Below are 20075 nucleotides of genomic sequence, written 5' to 3'. Positions count from 1 at the left end.
GGGGGGGGGGGCATAGCAGGGCTTGTGCATTAGATATTTTAATTGGTCGTATCTTTCTACTACTTACACTCTTCTTAGATGTGTTCAATTCCAACTTAATACAACTGATCTGATACAAAATATTGGTAAAAAATTGTGCGTGAAAGTGTTCTACATATATATAGTATAGTAGTGTCACCTTGTGCACTAATTGAACAAATGATAACCGGTTTGACGGGTAATGCGCTTTTTATACCCAGCGAGACCCATACTCGTTACCAAGCATGGGCAGATTAAAATGTCGGCACTTTCTTAGAAACGATAGAAGGAAGAGATGGGAAAGATCTCTAAACCAGATTGTTTGTTTTTTTAATCTCAATTGAAAGCTTTGTAACTTGCACTGTCAGCTTTTAAGGACCTGCTGACCAAGTCCAAATAGGAGTTGTTTCCCTTTAACCAACGTGTAAATCTCGCGATAGCATAACGGTACAAATGAGTTGCTTTGAAGTCAGGTGTCGCTCCTCTGTTATTCTCCAAGGACAGGTTCAGCCTAGCGATTAATCAGGATTTCTGTTAGCTGAGACGAATAAAATATCTAGCGGTATTTCTTCAATTTTGCTATAACATAGTTCAGGGGTGCAGAGAGCATAAGTGAGCGTAACCCCTGGAGTACATGTATCAAGGATGAACTGCTCAGAGAGAAATGTTTGCAGTAAAAAGGGACGTATACAAGCCACAACACATTTATAATAAATTGACTACTGAAATATATGTAGTATTGATAATTATAATGTATGTTTGCCCCAATCTGCTATAAAACATGCAGATTCTTTAACTTATTAATTCAACCTTTTATTTTCTTACAAACCAATGTTTGACGACAACCGAAATAAATCAACATCAGGTATTATCTTTATTAAAATATACTTTTATTTACAGAGAGATGTATGTATACAATATATGTGATATAGTTTAGAAACGAGAGCAATTGCATTATCAATATTCTGTATAATGGAATATTCTATGCTCAACAATACAGTAAGAACAAGGATTCTATGTAAAATTCACGAAGCTTCGCGAAACATTAGCTTGCATGAAGTATATTTATTACATTTCACTGTCTGCGCTCGTGCATCTATGGTTTGGTAGTACACGGGTTTGTAACACTTTCCCAATTGCAAACGGATATGTTTGGGTCAAAGACCAAGGACCCACATGACCTAGATTCGTCTTTTTTGTTTGCGCACATAATATACTTGTGGCAATCCTCCGGATCCGGAAGCAGCGTTCCAGTGTCGCTGTTTGCGCATGCGGCACCGTCCTCTTTTTCATCTTCGACATCATCGTCTACTTCAACCTGGCAATTTCCATTCACGCACGTTTTAAGTAACGCGTCCCACATTGTGCCGGCAGGACACGACATCGGTATGGCGACTCCGTTCGAACACTGGTAGAACACGGTGCAGTCTACGTCATCCGCCACGAAGGCTCCGTTGTTGTCCGAGTTACATGGGGAATCAACTTCGTCTTCAGCTATCTCTGCAAATTACACAATTTACGCATTAAGATCAATACAAACATTACAATTAACACATTAAGATCAATACAAACCTAAAATTAACGTATTAAGATCTATACAAGCCCGACCTTTAATGTATTAAGATAAAAAACACACAATCAACGTACATGTGTACATTGTACTTTGTTGATAAGGACTGAACAGCATGTTCGTCAATTTCATACCGACAAGAACCTTGAAAAAGTGTCGTTCAATCGTTATATTTACATTGTATGGCTGTATCTTTTTATTAACCTAAATTTTGAAGTGTCTGTATCGATAATGTAAACGAGATTCCTGGAACGGCCTAACGTCACCAAAATGTTTGCCTCTACCGGTTGTCTCATGTAATTTGAGGCGGGGGAAGAAGCTTCAAAATGACGCTGATCAAATTGCGTTCACAGCTCTGTGAACGCAATTTCGTCCGCTAATACTTAGAGAAACTTGCAGTGTAAAGGTAAATATAGGTAAATGACGTTTATTTGTCGTGAATGGGTACACAATAATAATTATTTTCTGAAAAATGGACGTAGGACTAAGACGCACACGTGATTGAACCTTTGAAATTGGCAATAGATGCATTATGCCAAAACTAATTACACTGCACAATACAGTTTGCCTAGCATAGGTATGCTTGCAGAATAAGTTTGCTCATTGCTTTTACACTCTAGATGTTTGAAAAACCTTTGTAATTAAACTAAATATTATATTAATGCTAATGAAATATTGTTTCAAGTCTATTTTTGCCTTTAGTTAAAATGAAATGCACAGACGTGAAGGTTTAATCACGTTGATTGTTTTAATATCACAAATAAGTTTGCATATGTATGTATATAATTTTAAACAGAAACTTTGCCGTTTAGTTAATACAATTGTATGTCACGTGATGAAGTATACTACTTTAATGGTGTCAACGCGTCGTGATTAGATAAATTATGGAAAAGATGTCACGTTATGAAGTAAATTATTGTAAATATGTCACGTGACTAAGCAAATTATTGTAAATATGTCATTTGATAAAGTAAATCATTTTAAAGATGTCACGTGATTTGGAAAATTATTGTAAAAATGTCACGTGTTTAAGTAAGTATGTGTAAAGATGTCACGCGATTATGTAAAGTTTTGTATTTCCCGTATTGTATCATGGATGTTTTTCTTTGGCACGAGCTGTCTACAAACCTCCACAATCTCCCGCTACGCAAACGCCTGTGGCGTCATCAAAATGAAGGCCAGCTGGACAGGGCATCACTAGGGGCTCGGGGTTGGTGTCGCATCTCACGTACTCTCCGCAATTCCTTGGCAAGGAGGAACTCGGCTTAGCAGCGGCATCACAGGTTTGGACTGTTGTAGAACAAAGTGTCGGGACAAAATGAAACATCAAAAACAGAATATATAATGAGAAAAGTTGAATGTCCAACACGTAATTATTTTTTGTTTTCACTGACAGTTAGATGCTACTGTGGATACCATGATTTTAAAGATATATGTATCTTTGTATAGCCAAATGTCGATAGTTTTCACTCAAACATTAACAAAACCCTCATGTACAAACAAACAAAAACAGAACAACAAATTGATAAAGAACAGTTAACGCTTTTTCCTTTTATCAACTCATTTAATTGCATTAAATAATATGTAACTGTTTAATAACATTAAACAGGTATTGATGCAGATTTATTATAAATCCAATATTCTGATGAGATTACACAAATGTAGAAGTCACAGATAACACATAAATCACGGAAAGCGGAGGATCTAAACTGATTTTGTTCTAGCTGCTTACCAAGACATGCCCCCTCATAACAATCCATTGTCTCGGTATAAGTGTCGCTTCCGTCACACGGGGCACCCCCGTGTTGGGCTGGCGGGCAATCGCAGGCTCGCGTCTGCGTCCCTGTCTTGCTACATTGCGCTGAGCATGAAGTCCAAGCAAGTTCGTTAAAGTCGCACCAAACACCATCGACTATAAAAAGAAACAGATAAACATTGATAATAGATATTGATAAATAAACAAATAATCTTTATTGAATGCCGTATACATAATCAACAACAAACAAGTTATGTACATCTTTTATTACGACACTGCTAAAGGAACAAAGGTGTTTTTTTTAATGGTGGAGGAAAACCCACAGGGATAACAACTAACCCTATCAGACACCACTCCCCCTCGTCTGCCACCGCTGGGTATCGAACCGATATTCTGTCGAGAGTGAGAGGTCTGAAGTTTATTAAATGACTACGCGCGTTAGCGTTCAGCGCTACCACGGAATTAGATTAGTTATCTAAGTCCGTGGCGCTACCGAGGCACCCTTCGTAAAAACATGTTTATCATTCTGCATATATATATATTTTATTGAAATACATGTTAATTTTGTGGGTACGTATATAAAACACATGGCTACGTTAGGTAGCATCGCACCTTATTTTGGTTAAAACACTCCGCCATTCAATTCAACCCTGTGTAACTGGTACCATGTGACCTTCTGGTTGTTGATGCAATACTCGCATGTTTCCTTACTGATCTAGTATAATACTAAACAAATATGGCGATTTTAGCGTTATTCAGTCTACATGTTTTAATAAAAGTGGAAATGTGAAAAAAATATTACTTTGACATCACAATTTTCTACGTTGAATTTCAACTTTGCAGTGTTCGTCCATGATGGTAAATACCTACAATATTGTGTTAGAAAAAACTTTGCTAAAACCACTTGGTCCCCATGAATGATTAAAACAGTGACGTAGCTACAGTAGGGACTCTAACGAGATCATACAGTATGTCAATGTTCCTACTTGGACAAGGGTTGCTGTTGCAGGTCTCGGTGTTTGTTTCGCTGTCGAAGCCTTCACATGCTTTCCCGTCGTATTGCGGTGGAGGGTTCGTACACGTTCTTGATCTGGATAGTGACCTCTGACCTTCACCGCAGGAAAGCGAACACGTGGTTGGAATCCACTCTTCAAATTCAGTCCAACCTCCGTCAACTATATAATGAAACCATAGTTGTGTTTTAAACAGGAATACTTTCTTTTGTCATGATTGATTTTATTTTTCAAGCTATTTTGGACATTTACAATACATAAACATGACATATACATACACTCTCTCATACAAACAATTACAACTACTCGTGTTACATCATCATTATCATGATCACATCATCATCATCACCATCATCATGATCATGATCACCATCATCATCATCACCACCACCACCACCATCACGTCATCATGATCACCACCACCACCAACACCACCACCACCACTATCATCATCATCATCATCATCCTTGTCATGATTATCAAATCAACATGAAAATGACATCATCATCATCATCATGACACTTTATCATCACCATCATCGTCCTTGTCATCATAACCACGATCATCATCATCATCATCATCATCATCATCATCATCATCATCATCATCATCATCATCATCATCCATCCATCCATCGTCATCATCATCATCATCAGCATCATCATCATCATCATCATCATCATCATCATCATCATCATCATCATCATCATCGTCATCATCATCCTTGTCATAATAATAACAACAACATGAGAATGACATTATTGCTATCATCCTTATCATCATCATTTCAAAAAACAATATGAGAATAACAATAAACAGGAATAATAACAGCGTGATCGGGTGGCGTAATGGATAACGCACTTGGCTTTCAACAATACGTGGAATGGTATTTAGGGTCACCTGCCCGATCACGTCGGTTTTCTCCGGGTACTCCGGTTACCATATTAAGACTCCCTCGCGCTTACATCCGGGCCACAAAGAGTGCAATAACTTGTTTCATAATTATCATACTAAGTAAATACAGTTTATATCGACAGGAATAATATAAGCTTCACAGTATATAGCCGGTGACTTATACATTTTCACACAGGACATTGCCTACACCATGGTTATCAACAAAATATTATCGAGTTTCAACATCAGATGAATATATAGAATCAATAATTGAAATCACCGCTTGTCATATGTTTATGTATGATAACCTTACTGTAATTACGATTTATCTATATACATATACCGGGACACTTTAGTCATATCAAATATTCGCCCTTTTCCGCAAGAATGAATATTCGCCGGTGTATTTTAGTTTAAACATATTTTATTGCCAAAATAGTGACAACAGGATTGGGCACAAGTTACTACAACATTATTTACGCCCTTTCCTCAAATATATACATCAGTTTTACAAAAATGGCACAACTGGGTATCAGATAGTATGTATAATAGTAGCATTACAACAACAGAAACAAAAAGAGAAAAAAAAACAACATTGAACAGTCTCACAAATTGAGTATAGAAGTATAAAACGCCTTATGAATTTAAAACCTACCGCTGGTCTTTATGAAATTTTGCACGTTACGAAAAATATCATTATTTTGTTGGGAAGACAGATCCGGAATACCAGATAACAATTTATCTGGAGATTTCATTAACAAAATTTAGATTTTGAAACAATTCAAACCTCTGGTGTGTATAAACTGGACATTCAAGAAATCATAGGCGTTTTCACATGGAGATCCACAGACACAGGCGGGACTATCTACGATGCTGACTCTAAATAAATCATAATTTAGGGAACTGCAGTTGTACCTTAATTTAGTGTGAATGATATTTAGTTTTCGTTCACCATAACCAAAATAACTGGGCGATTTGGTGTCCAATTTTCGAGAGATGGCTTTTTTTAGTTAATCTTCCTAAAGTGACCGGTGGTCTTTTAGCAGTATCTGAATTGTTCCAAGAGCGAAGCGTAGAAGGTAGGAAAGATGAATTTGTGCTAGAAAGTCTGAAATTTGATATTACAAAGTTATTACTGTATCTTAAAGGATATCTGACATTTTGGTTTACTGTATTGGGTAGAATTTTGTTTAAGAATTCAGGGGTGATACACATGTACCATTTTTCATTATGTACAATAACTGCAGTGTCCTTCTTTTTCTCCTGTCTGAGAGTCTTTCTAACCCCGATTCAAAATAGAGAGCATACTTACTAGCATAGGAAGGAAGACCAGTAATGATACGTCCGGCTTCACGTTGACATTTTTCTAACCTCTCACTTTTATTAATTGTACACCCGTCCCATAATTTACAACAGTAATCAAAAATTGGCAAAACATAAGAGTTATATATTTTCTTTCTCTTTTAAGAATATGTTTCGGACTTCAAAGAACATTTATTTTCTTCATAACAGATGTATAAGTAGCTAAAATATTATCCCCCAATTACCGGCAGAATTGAAGACTACACCCAAATGCCTGTGTTGATCACTAAAATTCAATAATTGGTCGTTAAATCGTAATTCTAAATCTCCATCTAGTTCTATCGCATTAGAGATAAATAAAACATTGATCTTGCTAGCATTGAAATCTACTAACCATTTTTTGGCCCATTTACTTAAAGAATCAAAGTCTTGGTTAAGTAAAAAGTCTCTATTTCTTGACAGGAAGAAGATATGTGTAAGAGAGATGTATCGTCTGCGAAAAGTCTAGAGGCAGAAAGCAAAACATCAGATTTGTCATTAATATTTACTCAGAATAATAATGGGCCTAAAATAGAACCTTGAGGAACTCCTGCTTTTATGAAACCAGCACGAGAAAGAGAATTCGATATAAAAACGTGTTGTTGCCTATTAGATAGGTAGTTGTTGATCCAATTCAATAGCTCGCCAGTTATCCCATAAGACTTTTATTAAATAATGAGCCATGTATGCCAAACACGATCAAAGGCCTTAGAAGTGTCGCAGAAAACTAAAAAGGCATGTTTTTTTTCTTCTAAAGCTAGACAAATATTGTGATACATTTCAATGAGTTGATATAAGGTCGAATGATTCGGCATAAAACCGGACTGGTGTTGATAAAAGAAGGAGTTTTCCAAAACATAGTTATGGATATGTTTAAAAAACAACCCTTTCTAAAACGTTCTCAATAATAGATAACAAAGATATAGGTCGGTAATTTGAAGGAAGATGCATTTTCCCTTCTCGAACAAAGGCATTAGTTTCGCAAGTTTCCAGGCTTGTGGATACATACCACTAGAAAGAGACATAATAAAGATAATAATTAACTGATAACATACAGAACTGGCAGTTGCTTTTAACATGATTACTAATACCATCGACACCAGAGGCTTTACCTGGTTTCAAAACTTGAAGAATGTCACATATTTCTTTCGAATGTGTACGTATAGAGATTAAAATCTTGTCAGATTGTCGCCGGTGTTAATTTCGCCCTTTACATCATATGTAACTGCTCTATATTGCATACCTGGAAATACATTGTAGTACTCGCTTTCGGAATAAATTAACCCTCAATGCATCAGGCGAAAAAGGTGAACAGAGCGAAAGTTAAATTGAAGCGCAAGATATTCCTATGTACATGACCCTGATCACTAGTAATACTACATGTGTATAAAATGGGACGCCGTTAATCAAGCCATATTATCTTAAGGCAAAGTGGCTGGGTTGTGTCGAATTACAGGCGATTTTTTTGAGAATTGTTCGGAGAAATCTGATTTGTTCATGCTTTGTGGTAATGAAGTACTCGCTGTAGTAATAAATTCACTTCAATGCATAAGGCGAAAAAGGCGGAAGTTACATTGCAGCGCAAGTTATCCCGATGCAAATTACGCTGTATACTGGTACATGTAATACTTATACAATGGGACTTCGTTTATCACGCCATACCATGTTCAGTAAAGCTCCGGGCACACTGTCACGGTATTGGCCACGGTATAACCCGTATGTAACCGGTTATATATACCGTGGCAAACCGTGGCCATCTCTCCTATTTTTGCACTACCGTAGCTCATTGGGTTATATACTGCCACAGTGTACAGTTGTATTCGCTTGTTCTTACTTGGACATGGGTTGGAGTTACATGGTCCTTTCTTCCATTCAATAGAAGCGTCTTCACATGGTTTCCCGTCGTATTGCGGTGTAGGATTCGTGCACGTTCTCGATCTGAATAATGACCGCTTACCACCACCACAAGAAACAGAACACTCGGCTGCCACCCAATTTCCAAAGTCGGTCCAACCTCCATCAACTAAATAATAGAAACATGTCTATTCTTTCTCACAGGCATATTATGGATTAACAGTCATTAATCGTGACGCATATAGGTTAACAAATACACTTACTTAGACCATACCCATTGAGAAATTGCCAGTGCCAATATATATATTTTAGATAAACAAAATTAAGAGCGATATACAATCTCCATTTTGCCAATGCACAACATACATATGATTTAAAATAGAATCTTTTGCTAAATCAAATATTCTCCAATCCTCGATACTTCAGGGTTACGCTTTCTGAGGTTTTCTACACCTCTGGAGTATGTCATAACAAAATCGAAGGCTCAGTGTTCACCACCTTGTTGATGAGACAAGAAGACGAGATTGGTCCTTTGATGTACATCAAAAGAATCTCTCGGTTGCGTAACGGTAAAATAGACTGACTTTCAGGCGTCTCTCGTCTGTATTCTTCAAAAGACAGGTACAGCCATTCCGGGTTGATGCTATCATGTTTGTGTACGTGACAAAAGCGTTTCCCCTCAGGTACAGCTGTTGACCTGACCCAATGAGTATACAATATGTAGTTTGGACCAATTGCACTATGCATAACGTTGTTCAATTCCATGACAATCTGTCTCTCTGTCATGACGGACCGATTAGTCGGCACGACTGACTGTGTCACTGATCAAAGAAAATAGTAAAATTACCCTCAAGCATTAAATGCATAGTGCATTGGTCCAAACTACATAATGTATACACATTGGGTCAAGTCAACTGCTGTTCCTGAGGTGAAACGGCTTTTGTCCAGTTCACCAACATGGTGGCATCCCGAACCAGTTTTGACATTTTCCAAGGGTGCAAAAGGCGAAAGTGAGCGTAAGCCCTAGAGCATCGGGGATGATAATCTCCCTTGGCAGATAAAATTAAAAAAATATATATAATTACTATATGATATTCTATGTAGTAATACATGTAGTCGCTGTCATCATAAATTTACCCTCATTGCATTTAAGGGCAAAAAGGCGAAAATATAACTGCAGCGATAATGTCCCAGTTCAAGTAATGCTAACACTGTACAGATCGGGACCCTGACAATACGACCTTTTGGTGTTCTGTTAAAGTGGCTTGGTTGTGAACAGGATTTTTGAAAGGGGTAAATTTGAACAGAAAATGGCATTTAAAACATCGGATTAATTGCTAAAAATTCGAATAATTTGATTCTCCATTATCGGGCATCCGCTGTAGTATGCTACTGCATACTGTAATGTAACTACGAAGTACTTTCGCTTACTTGGACATGGGTTAGAGTTACATGATTCCTTCTTTGACTCAGTAGAAACGCCTACACATGGTTTTCCGCCGTAGTTAGGCATAGGGCTTGTGCACTTTCTCGATCTGGATAATGACCGCTCCCCACCACCACAAGAAACAGAACACTCGGCTGCCACCCAATTTCCAAATTTGGTCCAACCTCCATCAACTAAATAATAGAAACATGTCTCAGGAATATTCTGGATTAACAGTCATAAATCGTGACGCATGTAGGTAAACAAATATACTTACTCAGACCATGGCCATTGAGAAATTGCCAGTGCCAATATATATAATTTAGATAAACAAAATTTAGAGCGATATAAAATCTCCGTTTTGCCAATGTACAAAATCCAAATAAAATAAAATAGAATCTTTCGCTTAATCAAATATTTTTCAATCCTCGATACGCCAGGGGTTACGCTTTCTGAGGTTTTCTACACCTCTGGAGTATGTCATGACAAAGTCGAAGGCTCAGTGTTCACCACCTTGTTGATGAGACAAAAAGACTAGATTGATCCTTTGATGTACATCAAAAGAATCTCTCAGTCGCGTAATGGTAAAATAGACTGACTTTAAAGTCAGGTGTCTCTCCTCTGTTATCTTCAAAAGTCAGGTACAGCCATTTCGAATCGATCGAATCCAAACACCGAATGGTGAATCTTTGCAACACTTCTTTGAAGTTCGGGATGCTACCATGTTTGTGTACGTGACAGTTGACCTGAGCAAACGGGTACACAATATGTAGTTTGGACCAATTGCACTTTGCATAACGTTGTTCAATTCACGGACAATCTGTCTCTCTGTCATGACGGACCGATTAGTCGGCACGACTGACTGTTTCACTGATCAAAGAAAATAGTAAAATTAGCCTCAAGCGTTAAATGCATAGTGCATTTGGTCCAAACCACACAATGTATACACATTGGGTCAGGTCAACTGTTGTACCTGAGGGGAAACGACTTTTGTCACGTACACAAACACGGTAGCCTCCCGAACTTTAAAGAAATGTTGGAAAGATTTACCGTTCGGAGTTTGGATATGATCAGTCCGGAATGGCTGTATCAACCTTAGCGGTTGGTCAGGTTTGTTAACATGAGACCAATCAAATTGCTAGCCGTGTGCCTTCAATTTGGTTTTGACATATTCTAATGGTGCAGAGAGCGAAAGTGAGCGTAAGCCCTAGAGCATCGAGGATGATATTCTCTCTCCGTAGGTAACATAAAAAACATGTAATTACTATTTGATATTCTATGTAGTAATAGTCGCCGTCAACATAAATTCACTGCATTTAAGGGCAAAAAGGCGAAAATATAACTGCAGCGATAATGTCCCAGTACAAGTAACGCTTACACTGTACATATCGGGAATCTGACAATACGACCTTTTGGTGTTCTGTTAAAATGGCTTGGTTGTGAAAAGGATTTTTGAAAGGGGTAAATTTGAACAGAAAATGGCATTAAAACATCGGATTAATAGCTAAAAATTCGAATAACTTGATCCTTCATTATAGGGCATCCGCTGTAGTATGCTACTGCATACTGTAATGTAACTACGAAGTACTTTCGCTTACTTGGACATGGGTTAGAGTTACATGATTCCTTCTTTGACTCAGTAGAAACGCCTGCACATGGTTTCCCGCCGTAGTTAGGCATAGGACTTGTGCACGTTCTCGATCTGGATAATGACCGCTCCCCACCAACACCACAGGAAACAGAGCACTCAGTTGGCACCCAATTTCCAAACTTAGTCCAACCTCCGTCAACTATATATAATCAAATGGAACTTCAATTTATTTTTAGCTGAAATCTCATATTGATGGCGTTTTTTTTTTGCTAAGGTCGATAGTGTGGTGGTACATATGATAGTCACCAATTTGAAAAGTTCTTATACCGAGTTCGAAAGTTTCCGCTGTCCTTTGTAGCAGATTTTTTCAGGCCCTTACAGATAATTTTCGATTTAACACCGTAACGAGATTCATAAATATCATATGAAATGGCATCCTTGGTACTTCTGGGTTTACGCTCACTCAGGTTCTTCTACGAGTAAAGAGCGAAAGTGAGCGTAGTCCCTGGAGTATCGAGGATGATGAAATGGACTTAAATGAAAGATATATTTTTTTTCTCTTAAACAAAATTTGTCGCAAGTTTTCTGGAAGTCATCATTTTTTCAGGCCGACGTGAAATAATAAAGAATTTCGAAAATTTGCTTTAATTTATGTTATTCACATTTCGTGATGCCTTAAGGTTTTGACGTCAAAACAAGGTTCTATCATTCTAGTTTTCATAACACTATTTATATAATGAGGGTAAAATAATGTAGTATCATAAATTACAGTGAAGTTGTGGGATAAATAGGGGATCTAACATGAGTGTTAATGTTATATCTTATTTATTAGACGAGTTCGATCATTTCATATAACAGGAACCATTGAGTATCATTTCAAATTTTAACTCGTTTAATAAATTAAATATATGACATGGACACGAATGGAAGATCCTATTTAACACATAGCATTCATAATTTGGAAATAAAAACTTCAAACGCAGTTATTGCAATCAGCTGACACTATGAAGTTCAAACCCAAGGTACTTTGATCATAGTATTGTCGTTACGCGCAGTGCAATGTAGTTTCATTTTTCATAATGAATAGTTTTAAATTAAATAATGACAAAATGAGCATTTCATATTCATTAAATAACACCAACATTCAAATTTATGAACAAAAAATGCACCACTCTTTGGTAATAAAAGGAATACAGGTAGTGACTTAGGAATATGTTCCCACGGTTTTGACCAATCGCAGCACTTTTAAGTTTTATAACACGCGTGTAATAGCATATTTGTGCCATGGCCATATGACATAGTAAAATTGGTCAGTTATGTAAAATGAATATGATTTATTGAATTTGTTTTACCTGGACACTGTTGCTTGTTACAAGATTCTGTCTTGGACTCAGTGGAACTGCCCTCACAGTCCTTGCCATCATATGCCGGTGCCGGGTTATTGCACGTCCGCGACCTTGACATTGTGCGAGACCCACTGTCACATGAAACGCTACATGGAGAATTTTCCTGCCATGTAGTATAATCGCTCCAGCCTCCATCAACTACAGAATATACATGTACAACAACTATTACATAAGAGGCATATCTGATTTTTTCTGCCAAGCATAATTTATTTCAACAAATTAAAACAACTGGGGAATAGTTAATGCGAAAATATATTTAATTTCAGTTTCATTACTCGATATAGCCTGTATGATGTTTCCTTATCTTTAGTACTGGGAACATTGTTATTTATATTTATAGAAAATATATTTCGATTTTTATGGGATCTGTGTTTGACTGCTAATTATATATATCCTTTCAGGAATGCTTGACTGTAGATAAGATGCATGTCGATTTATTTTTTTCGCAAATCTTATCAATCGTTTTTTCTCTCGCAAATATGCGTCCATCGCGAATTCAACGACCTCGCTATATAACATACACTGTAAGACATAAACTTGAAGTAAAAAGCAAATTTCTCGTGAACATTGAGTTTGCGAGAGGTATGCGTAATCAACAGTTAGTTAGAGAGATATATCCACATTATATATAACTTCAACTGATTTGCAAAGGAATTATATATTGTCCCAACTACAACAACAAAAAAATATGCTTATCTGTCCAGCACTTACCACATTGACACATCTTGGTTGATGTAATATACCTGTAAATAAATACATATTTGTTATACATTAATAAAAAATACAACCAGACAGTTAACTTCTTCCTGATTTTACAAAAACATCAGTAAGCGTTGATTTGACGGGTTCGGTTTTAATGAACAGACAACGATAATCTAATTCTCAATACTTCAGTTGTTAGGCTACCTTACGTTCAGTTGTTGGGCTACCTCACGATCTCTAATCCCCTTGACTATGTCGTAGCAAAGCCGACAGTGTGCATCACCCTGTTGATGAGGCAAGAAGGCTAGTTTGATCATTTCATGTACATGAAAAGAATCTCGCGGTCGCCTAACGGTAAAATTGACTGGTTTTGAAGTTAAGTGTCGCTCCTCGTTAATCTTCAAAGGATAGGTATAAGCCTAGTATTTGGTCTGATCTTTTTTTACCTAATACTTTGCATTCAATTTTGCTATGTCCTATTCCAGGGTTGAAGAGAGCGTAAGTGAGCGTAGCCCCTGGAGTATCGAGGATGCGAAAATCTTTGAATCGATTTTTTGTCTATGATAAGATATTTAAGTATTGCATATTGCATGCAACGCAGACTGACATAAAACCAGGTGCGTAATGTCCTTTTTTTCATTTCTTATTGTTACTAGCTAATATGAAAAATGTTGCAGCACAGACTATCTCATCCTCGATATCCGAGGGGTTACGCTCACTTTCGCTCTCTGCACCCCTCGAATATGTCATGCAAAATGGAAGCCACGCGGCTAGGTATTTGATTGGTTTCAGGTAAAAATAATCTGACCGATTGCTAGGTTGACACCTGTCGTTTGAAGATAACAAAGAGAGGACACATGACTTCAAAGCCAGTCAACTTTACCGTTACGCTACCGAAAGATTCAAAGAGTCAAGCTAGCCTCCTCGTCTAATCCACAAGGTTGCGCAAAACGAGCCTTCGACTTTGCTATGACATAGTGCAGGGGTGCAGAGAGCGAAAGTGACCATAACGCATGGAGTATCGAGAATGAAACTATCTGTGGCAATCCATTATTTTATAAGATAATTGATTAATGCAATCAGTGAATCGATCTAATTGATGTTCGTATTGGATCATTTAAGACCATCACATCTATCGCTTACCGTAATTTCTTCCTAATTAAGTTGATAGTAGCACAAACAATCAATGACTTTCTAACTTTTTATTTACTTTTTTTATATATTTATTTTTTATTTTTCATTTCAAGCAACGAAAACTGGGATTTTAGTATGTCATGCATATTAATTTCTTTATTGATGTATGATGAGCCTTATATACACAAATGAAACCATTACTTAAACCTATAGAATTTATCATTACATTGTAATAGATCTCAGATGTTCTGTTGCACGTCATTAGTCGCATTGAACTTCATTTGTTTTTACCTTGAGCAGCGACTCAAACCCCAGAATCCACAGTCATATGTTTCTCGCCTGCTTGTAACGCCACATGGACAACTATTAAAAAATAAAAAAGCAGACAGTAGTTATTAATTGCAAGTGGAGTTATTCATTTGGTTTGTGTGTGTTTTACGTCCTATAAACTGCTATTAATACTAAGCATTGGTGGTGGATGAAAACCAGAATACCCAGAGAAAAACCACCGAATTGCGGTAGTACCTTGCAACTGCACCACGTAGGCTTCGAACCCACGACCCAGTGGTGGAGGGCTAGTGGTAGCAGAATGTCAGACGCCTTAACCACGCAGACACCGCAGCCAAAAATATGCAAAATATATCTTCTGTGTCTTTTTATACATTTGTTTTATGATCTTTTTTAAAGATTATTGGCATTTAAAGACAAACTTGGAAGAAAGGAAAACATCACAAGTAGTTAAGCTTAATAAACAATATCCTGGTTATCATTATAATTTTTCTAAGCTACATGTAACTTACACAAAACGAGCTATTAGTCAAAAGTTGTTTTTTCGACTAAACAAAAGTTTCCTTTTCAGTGTTAAAAATCATAAAAAAACCACAATCTATTGTATATCTATATGGTTGAACTTGACTTGGTATTTACAACTGACGTTATTAAATTATTTATAAAACAAACCTGTAAGAAGCGGCATTTGTAAATTGCAAAATACCAAACACAAGACAGAGTCCTGCCAATCGGAAAGTACTGCGGTCCAACATGGCTGATTCTTCAAAATGATTCAAAATATCCCTCCTAGTTATTTTATATAACCTGATTTGACCTTTTCGTACCCTGCAGCATTTCAACAGAAAACGATTCTATTTCAATTAAAAGTTTTATTAGAGATTTGTGTTTATTATGAACTCCAAATTTTGTATGTTGAAAAATATTTGTATTTCAAAATATTGACCACATCACAAAGCATCGTGAATATGTTTACGAACCATGGGAATACCAAGGTGACAAGAAAGTAATCTAAATTTATATTGATCTATTAATCGTTTTCACAATATTGACCATACAGCGATTGAAAGCCAATCTATGTCAATGGTCTAACAACTAAACGAGTGCATATAAATGTTCCGTCCAAATTAAACTGATGTATTTACAAAATTATCATATATATTCTAAAGTACGTGGTCAACTGACCTAGATTATAGATTCAACAATATATGTCATACAAATGTAAAGGGACCAATTAGCATCTAGACTGTAAGATTAAATGTAATAGGAGAATAAATCAAGATTTGTTGTTTAAAGTTCACTCATGTCATTCACTTTGAGTGTTTGTTTAACTGATAATGTTCCTTTCATTTGGAATGACAGTTTATCGTTATTTTGTATTAAGACTTATATAAATGTTTGAACAATTTTCCTTTGGTCAAAACATTGACTCAGTTTATATTTTTTTTTATATCTGATCAGCTCTTATTTTTCTCTGATATTATAAATGCAAGTTTCTTTGTAGGATTTGAAAATAACATGAATGATTCCCCTTTTTCGTAAATACAGTTAAAAGGTATAGTTTTACAAATAGTTTTCGAAAACAACAGATCATTTTGATGTTATCATAGTATTTTTCAGTGGTTGTTATTATCGTGTGATATTAAGGACAATTTGCATAGTTTTGTTTTTAATTGGGTTTCTGAGATAAATTAAACATTTAGTATAAATACTTGAAAAATTAATACTTCCTCCTTGATACCTGTATTGCATTGATTTACAAAAGAAGAAAAGAACAAGCTGGGTAGAAAATGGAAAACAAAGAAAAACTTGTAGAAGTCTATGGCACTAGACAAATACCATGATGCATTGTAAATATATAGTCATAATTACAAGATGAAGAACGTTTTACCATAATAACCAATGCATAATGAATAGGAATTATGGATTGATAGCAATAAAACATATTTTTTTTAAAGTGGTAATTTACTCAAACCCTTATCAAGTCTCCTTACTTAAATGATGTACGAGGATTTCATAAACCTACTGTATAATTGGTAATATTCGTGGAGGATTCGATTTCGCTGTATTTGAGGTCACCAAACATACATCCTGCATGTTCGAGGGGTTACGCTCACTATCGCTCCCTTCACCCCTGGGACATGCCATAGCAATATGGTAGGCACCCGGCAAGATATTTGATTGGGTTTAGGTAAAAATTAACCCTGGTCAAACATTAGGCTGGTTCCTGTCCTTTGAAGATTACAGACGAGCGTCACCCGACTTCAAAGCCAGAAAATTTTACCGTTACGCGACCGCGAAATTCTTTTGATGTACATCAAAGGATCAAATTAGTTTGCTTGTCGCATCACACTGAGCCTTCGATTTTGCTATGACATATTCCAGGGGTGTGAAGAGCTAAAGTGCGCGTAACCCCTGGAGTATCGAGGATGCCAAAAATAGTGCAAATTTAAAACCCAAGCGAATAGTTATACCATCAATAATATTTTTCTCGAATATAATTATAATGAGATAAAGAAAAATATGTTTACTGGTTTATTTCTGAAAATGGAGATAAAACTGTCCAATACAGTACTTAATTTAATTTTGATAATTAAATCCCCTTACTTTAATTGCTATCGTAACCACAATATTCTTAGATGGTAATGTTGCTCGAAATTGAAACCCCGCGGACCAGTTCCGATTGGGACAACCGCGAAAAATTAACGTCGCAAAATTAACCAGTTGTATTAACCAGTTTCCCATTTTCCTGGTTTCTATTAGTTTTGTTTTGTGACATTCGGGTTTCGTCGTTAATTAGTTTAATGTCTAGCATAAATGGTTCATGTTTCGTTTTCTTTACAAGTTGGGCTTCGTTTCACGTGTCGTGGAACTTGATTGTGTCGATCGCTGGTTATCAGATACCTTAGTAGCTTCGTAGAGCGTCCGTGTAGTAGAACTTCTAACGGTCTGCGGTCGTAAGTCTTCAGCACCTATTATACATCGTTACGATTATTCATTGGATTAAGCATTACCGTACTACTGTTAAAACGTGTAACTTAACATTGGAAGCTGTTTTACCGGTATGGCTATAACTTCAAGTTGCTGGCAAACTTTTTACTCCATGGATGCACATTCAACATTCTTTGACAGAACAGTAAAACTGGCGGCTTCTGTTTGCGACTTTTGACCGCGTCACTACTAGGGAAGTGTGTCAATGCGTGTACAAATGCTACTTACATTACTAAATCAAATATTTGAAAGCGATGAAGAACAAAAAATAGTGTTGTTGACTGCATATTTTCTACATTTACCCATATACCGATGTAGATTCACTGGAACAATATTATCCTAGCAACCACGGCTACCGTATACGTAGTTACCATCGTAGCAAGCCACTTCGACTGTTTTCTTCTTTGTATACCATTTATACATTATTTATGGTTTAAATATAAGGATTGACCATCATTTTGACGGCGTATACGGTAGTATGAACGCAAATGGCAACGAACATATTCTTTATGGAGCGCTAGCTCGCACCATATAATATGTTCGTTGCCAACTGCGTTCAAACTACCGTATACGCCGTCAAAATGCAGGTCAATCATTAAGCAATGTTTGTTTTCCCATTATTCACTGAGATGATAATTGCAGATATTTACTGATTTTGTCCCTATCGCTAAGTTAGCTATTGAATATAAGTGGCCGTGCTCAGGTTGAAACGCTCTACATGTACAATCAAATATAGAGAGTGTGGATATTCAGATGTTAGCAGAAAAGAACAAAAATACAGCCAAAAAATCCTTGTACATGTACGATACTATACAACTATGACCAGAAGAGAGTTATCCTTGTTGGTATAAGCCTTCTGAATCTGTTCGCACAAGGGCTTTAAGTGCTTAAAGTCAAGATGGAAAGGCTAAATTAATACAGGCGAATGGTTTTCGAATTTGTATAACGTTAACATCTGATAGAATAAGATACTCAAAACCTTACCGGGTTTAAGGGAAATGCAAAATATTGTGCATTTTACCGGAATATAAGCACAAAAAATAAAATAACACGTGTTTTGTCGTCATGGATAAATATATTTATCATTTTGGAATTAATCGGTATTGTTTCATATTATGCGATACATTTCCAAATCTTGTTTTCCTTATATTCCCTTTTGAACATTCTGTTAAAAAATAAATGAATAAATAAACTAATGTCTATTTACAAGTTTATTAAAACAATAACGTTTTGTGAAAAAATCTAATTATGAAAGCAATACAAATATAATCATTGATATAAAAGAATGTTGTAAAGTTTGGCTACAACCCTGCAATAATCGTAGAATCAAATCGAAATGTATCTCCCATGACGAAAATGTAGCAACATAGCTACATGAACAACGTAAAAGAGAACATTACATTATCTAAACCCCTGTTCCGATAAGGAAATTGGATAGAACATTGAGGGAAGAAAGAGTAATGAGTTTTGGTTATCTATGAAACTTAATAATAGAATTCCCAAAGGTGGGTTACACGCAATATGATGATACAAAATAACATGTTATTCGTGCTAGTCGCGTGATAAATGGTTTTTTTTTTTAGCTCACCTGGTCCGAAGGACCGATGAGCTTATGGCATGGCGCGGTGTCAGTCGTCCGGCGTCGGTCATCTTTTCCTAAACAACGCTACTTGTCATGAACAACTGAGCAGATTTTGACCAAATTTACTCAGAAGCATCCTTGGGGAAAGGGGAAATGTTTTTGTATAAATGGTGGGTCTGGCCCCTCTGGGGGCTGAGGGGCGGGGCCCAATAGGGGAAAGATAGGAAATTCTTTAAAATCTTTTTTCTTCTGTAGGAATTAAAGGATTTGGTACATATTTGGTGTGGAGCATCCTTAGATAAAAAGGGAACCAAATGTATATCAACGATGGGTCTGGGATTCTGGGGGCTGAGGGGCCGCACCCAATAGGGGAAATATAGCAAATTCTTTAAAATCCTTCTTCTTCTATAGGAATAAAGGATTCGGTCCATACTTGGTGTGGAGCATCCTTGGGTAAAGGGGAACCAATTTTATATAAACGTTGGGTGTGCCCCCTCCCCCCGCCCCCC

The 20075-nt window shown here is 36.6% G+C and overlaps 1 protein-coding gene across 2 annotated transcripts; it reads right to left on the bottom strand.

Annotated features, from left to right (window-relative positions):
- Positions 1-892: 892 nt before the first annotated feature.
- Positions 893-12964, bottom strand: LOC110450387 (coadhesin-like). 2 transcript variants are annotated; one of them, XM_021497873.1, is made up of 8 exons: positions 12816-12964; positions 11471-11662; positions 9878-10066; positions 8427-8615; positions 4331-4519; positions 3321-3500; positions 2717-2878; positions 893-1518 (listed from the first exon to the last, which is right to left on the bottom strand). In XM_021497873.1, the coding sequence occupies exons 1-8, from the start codon at positions 12925-12927 to the stop codon at positions 1115-1117; spliced, it is 1617 nt and encodes a 538-aa protein (XP_021353548.1). In that variant the 5' UTR covers positions 12928-12964; the 3' UTR covers positions 893-1114. The 2 variants fall into 2 exon arrangements, with proteins under 2 accessions (XP_021353548.1, XP_021353549.1); XM_021497874.1 differs by lacking the exon at positions 8427-8615.
- Positions 12965-20075: the final 7111 nt, after the last annotated feature.

Source organism: Mizuhopecten yessoensis, unplaced genomic scaffold (assembly GCF_002113885.1).
Source record: "Mizuhopecten yessoensis strain PY_sf001 unplaced genomic scaffold, ASM211388v2 scaffold5193, whole genome shotgun sequence".
In the NCBI taxonomy this organism is placed as follows: domain Eukaryota; kingdom Metazoa; phylum Mollusca; class Bivalvia; order Pectinida; family Pectinidae; genus Mizuhopecten; species Mizuhopecten yessoensis.
This window is presented reverse-complemented; position numbering and strand designations above follow the sequence as displayed.

Excerpts from the sequence above, each read along its gene's own strand:
- LOC110450387 (XM_021497873.1), bottom strand. The coding sequence starts at position 12,927 with ATGTCAAGGTCGCGGACGTGCAATAACCCGGCACCGGCATATGATGGC. Across the intron at positions 11,663-12,815 it reads TAACAAGCAACAGTGTCCAG|TTGACGGAGGTTGGACTAAG; the intron begins GTAAAACAAATT and ends GATTATATATAG. Across the intron at positions 4,520-8,426 it reads TAACTCCAACCCATGTCCAA|TTGACGGAGGTTGGACTGAA; the intron begins GTAAGAACAAGC and ends TTCATTATATAG.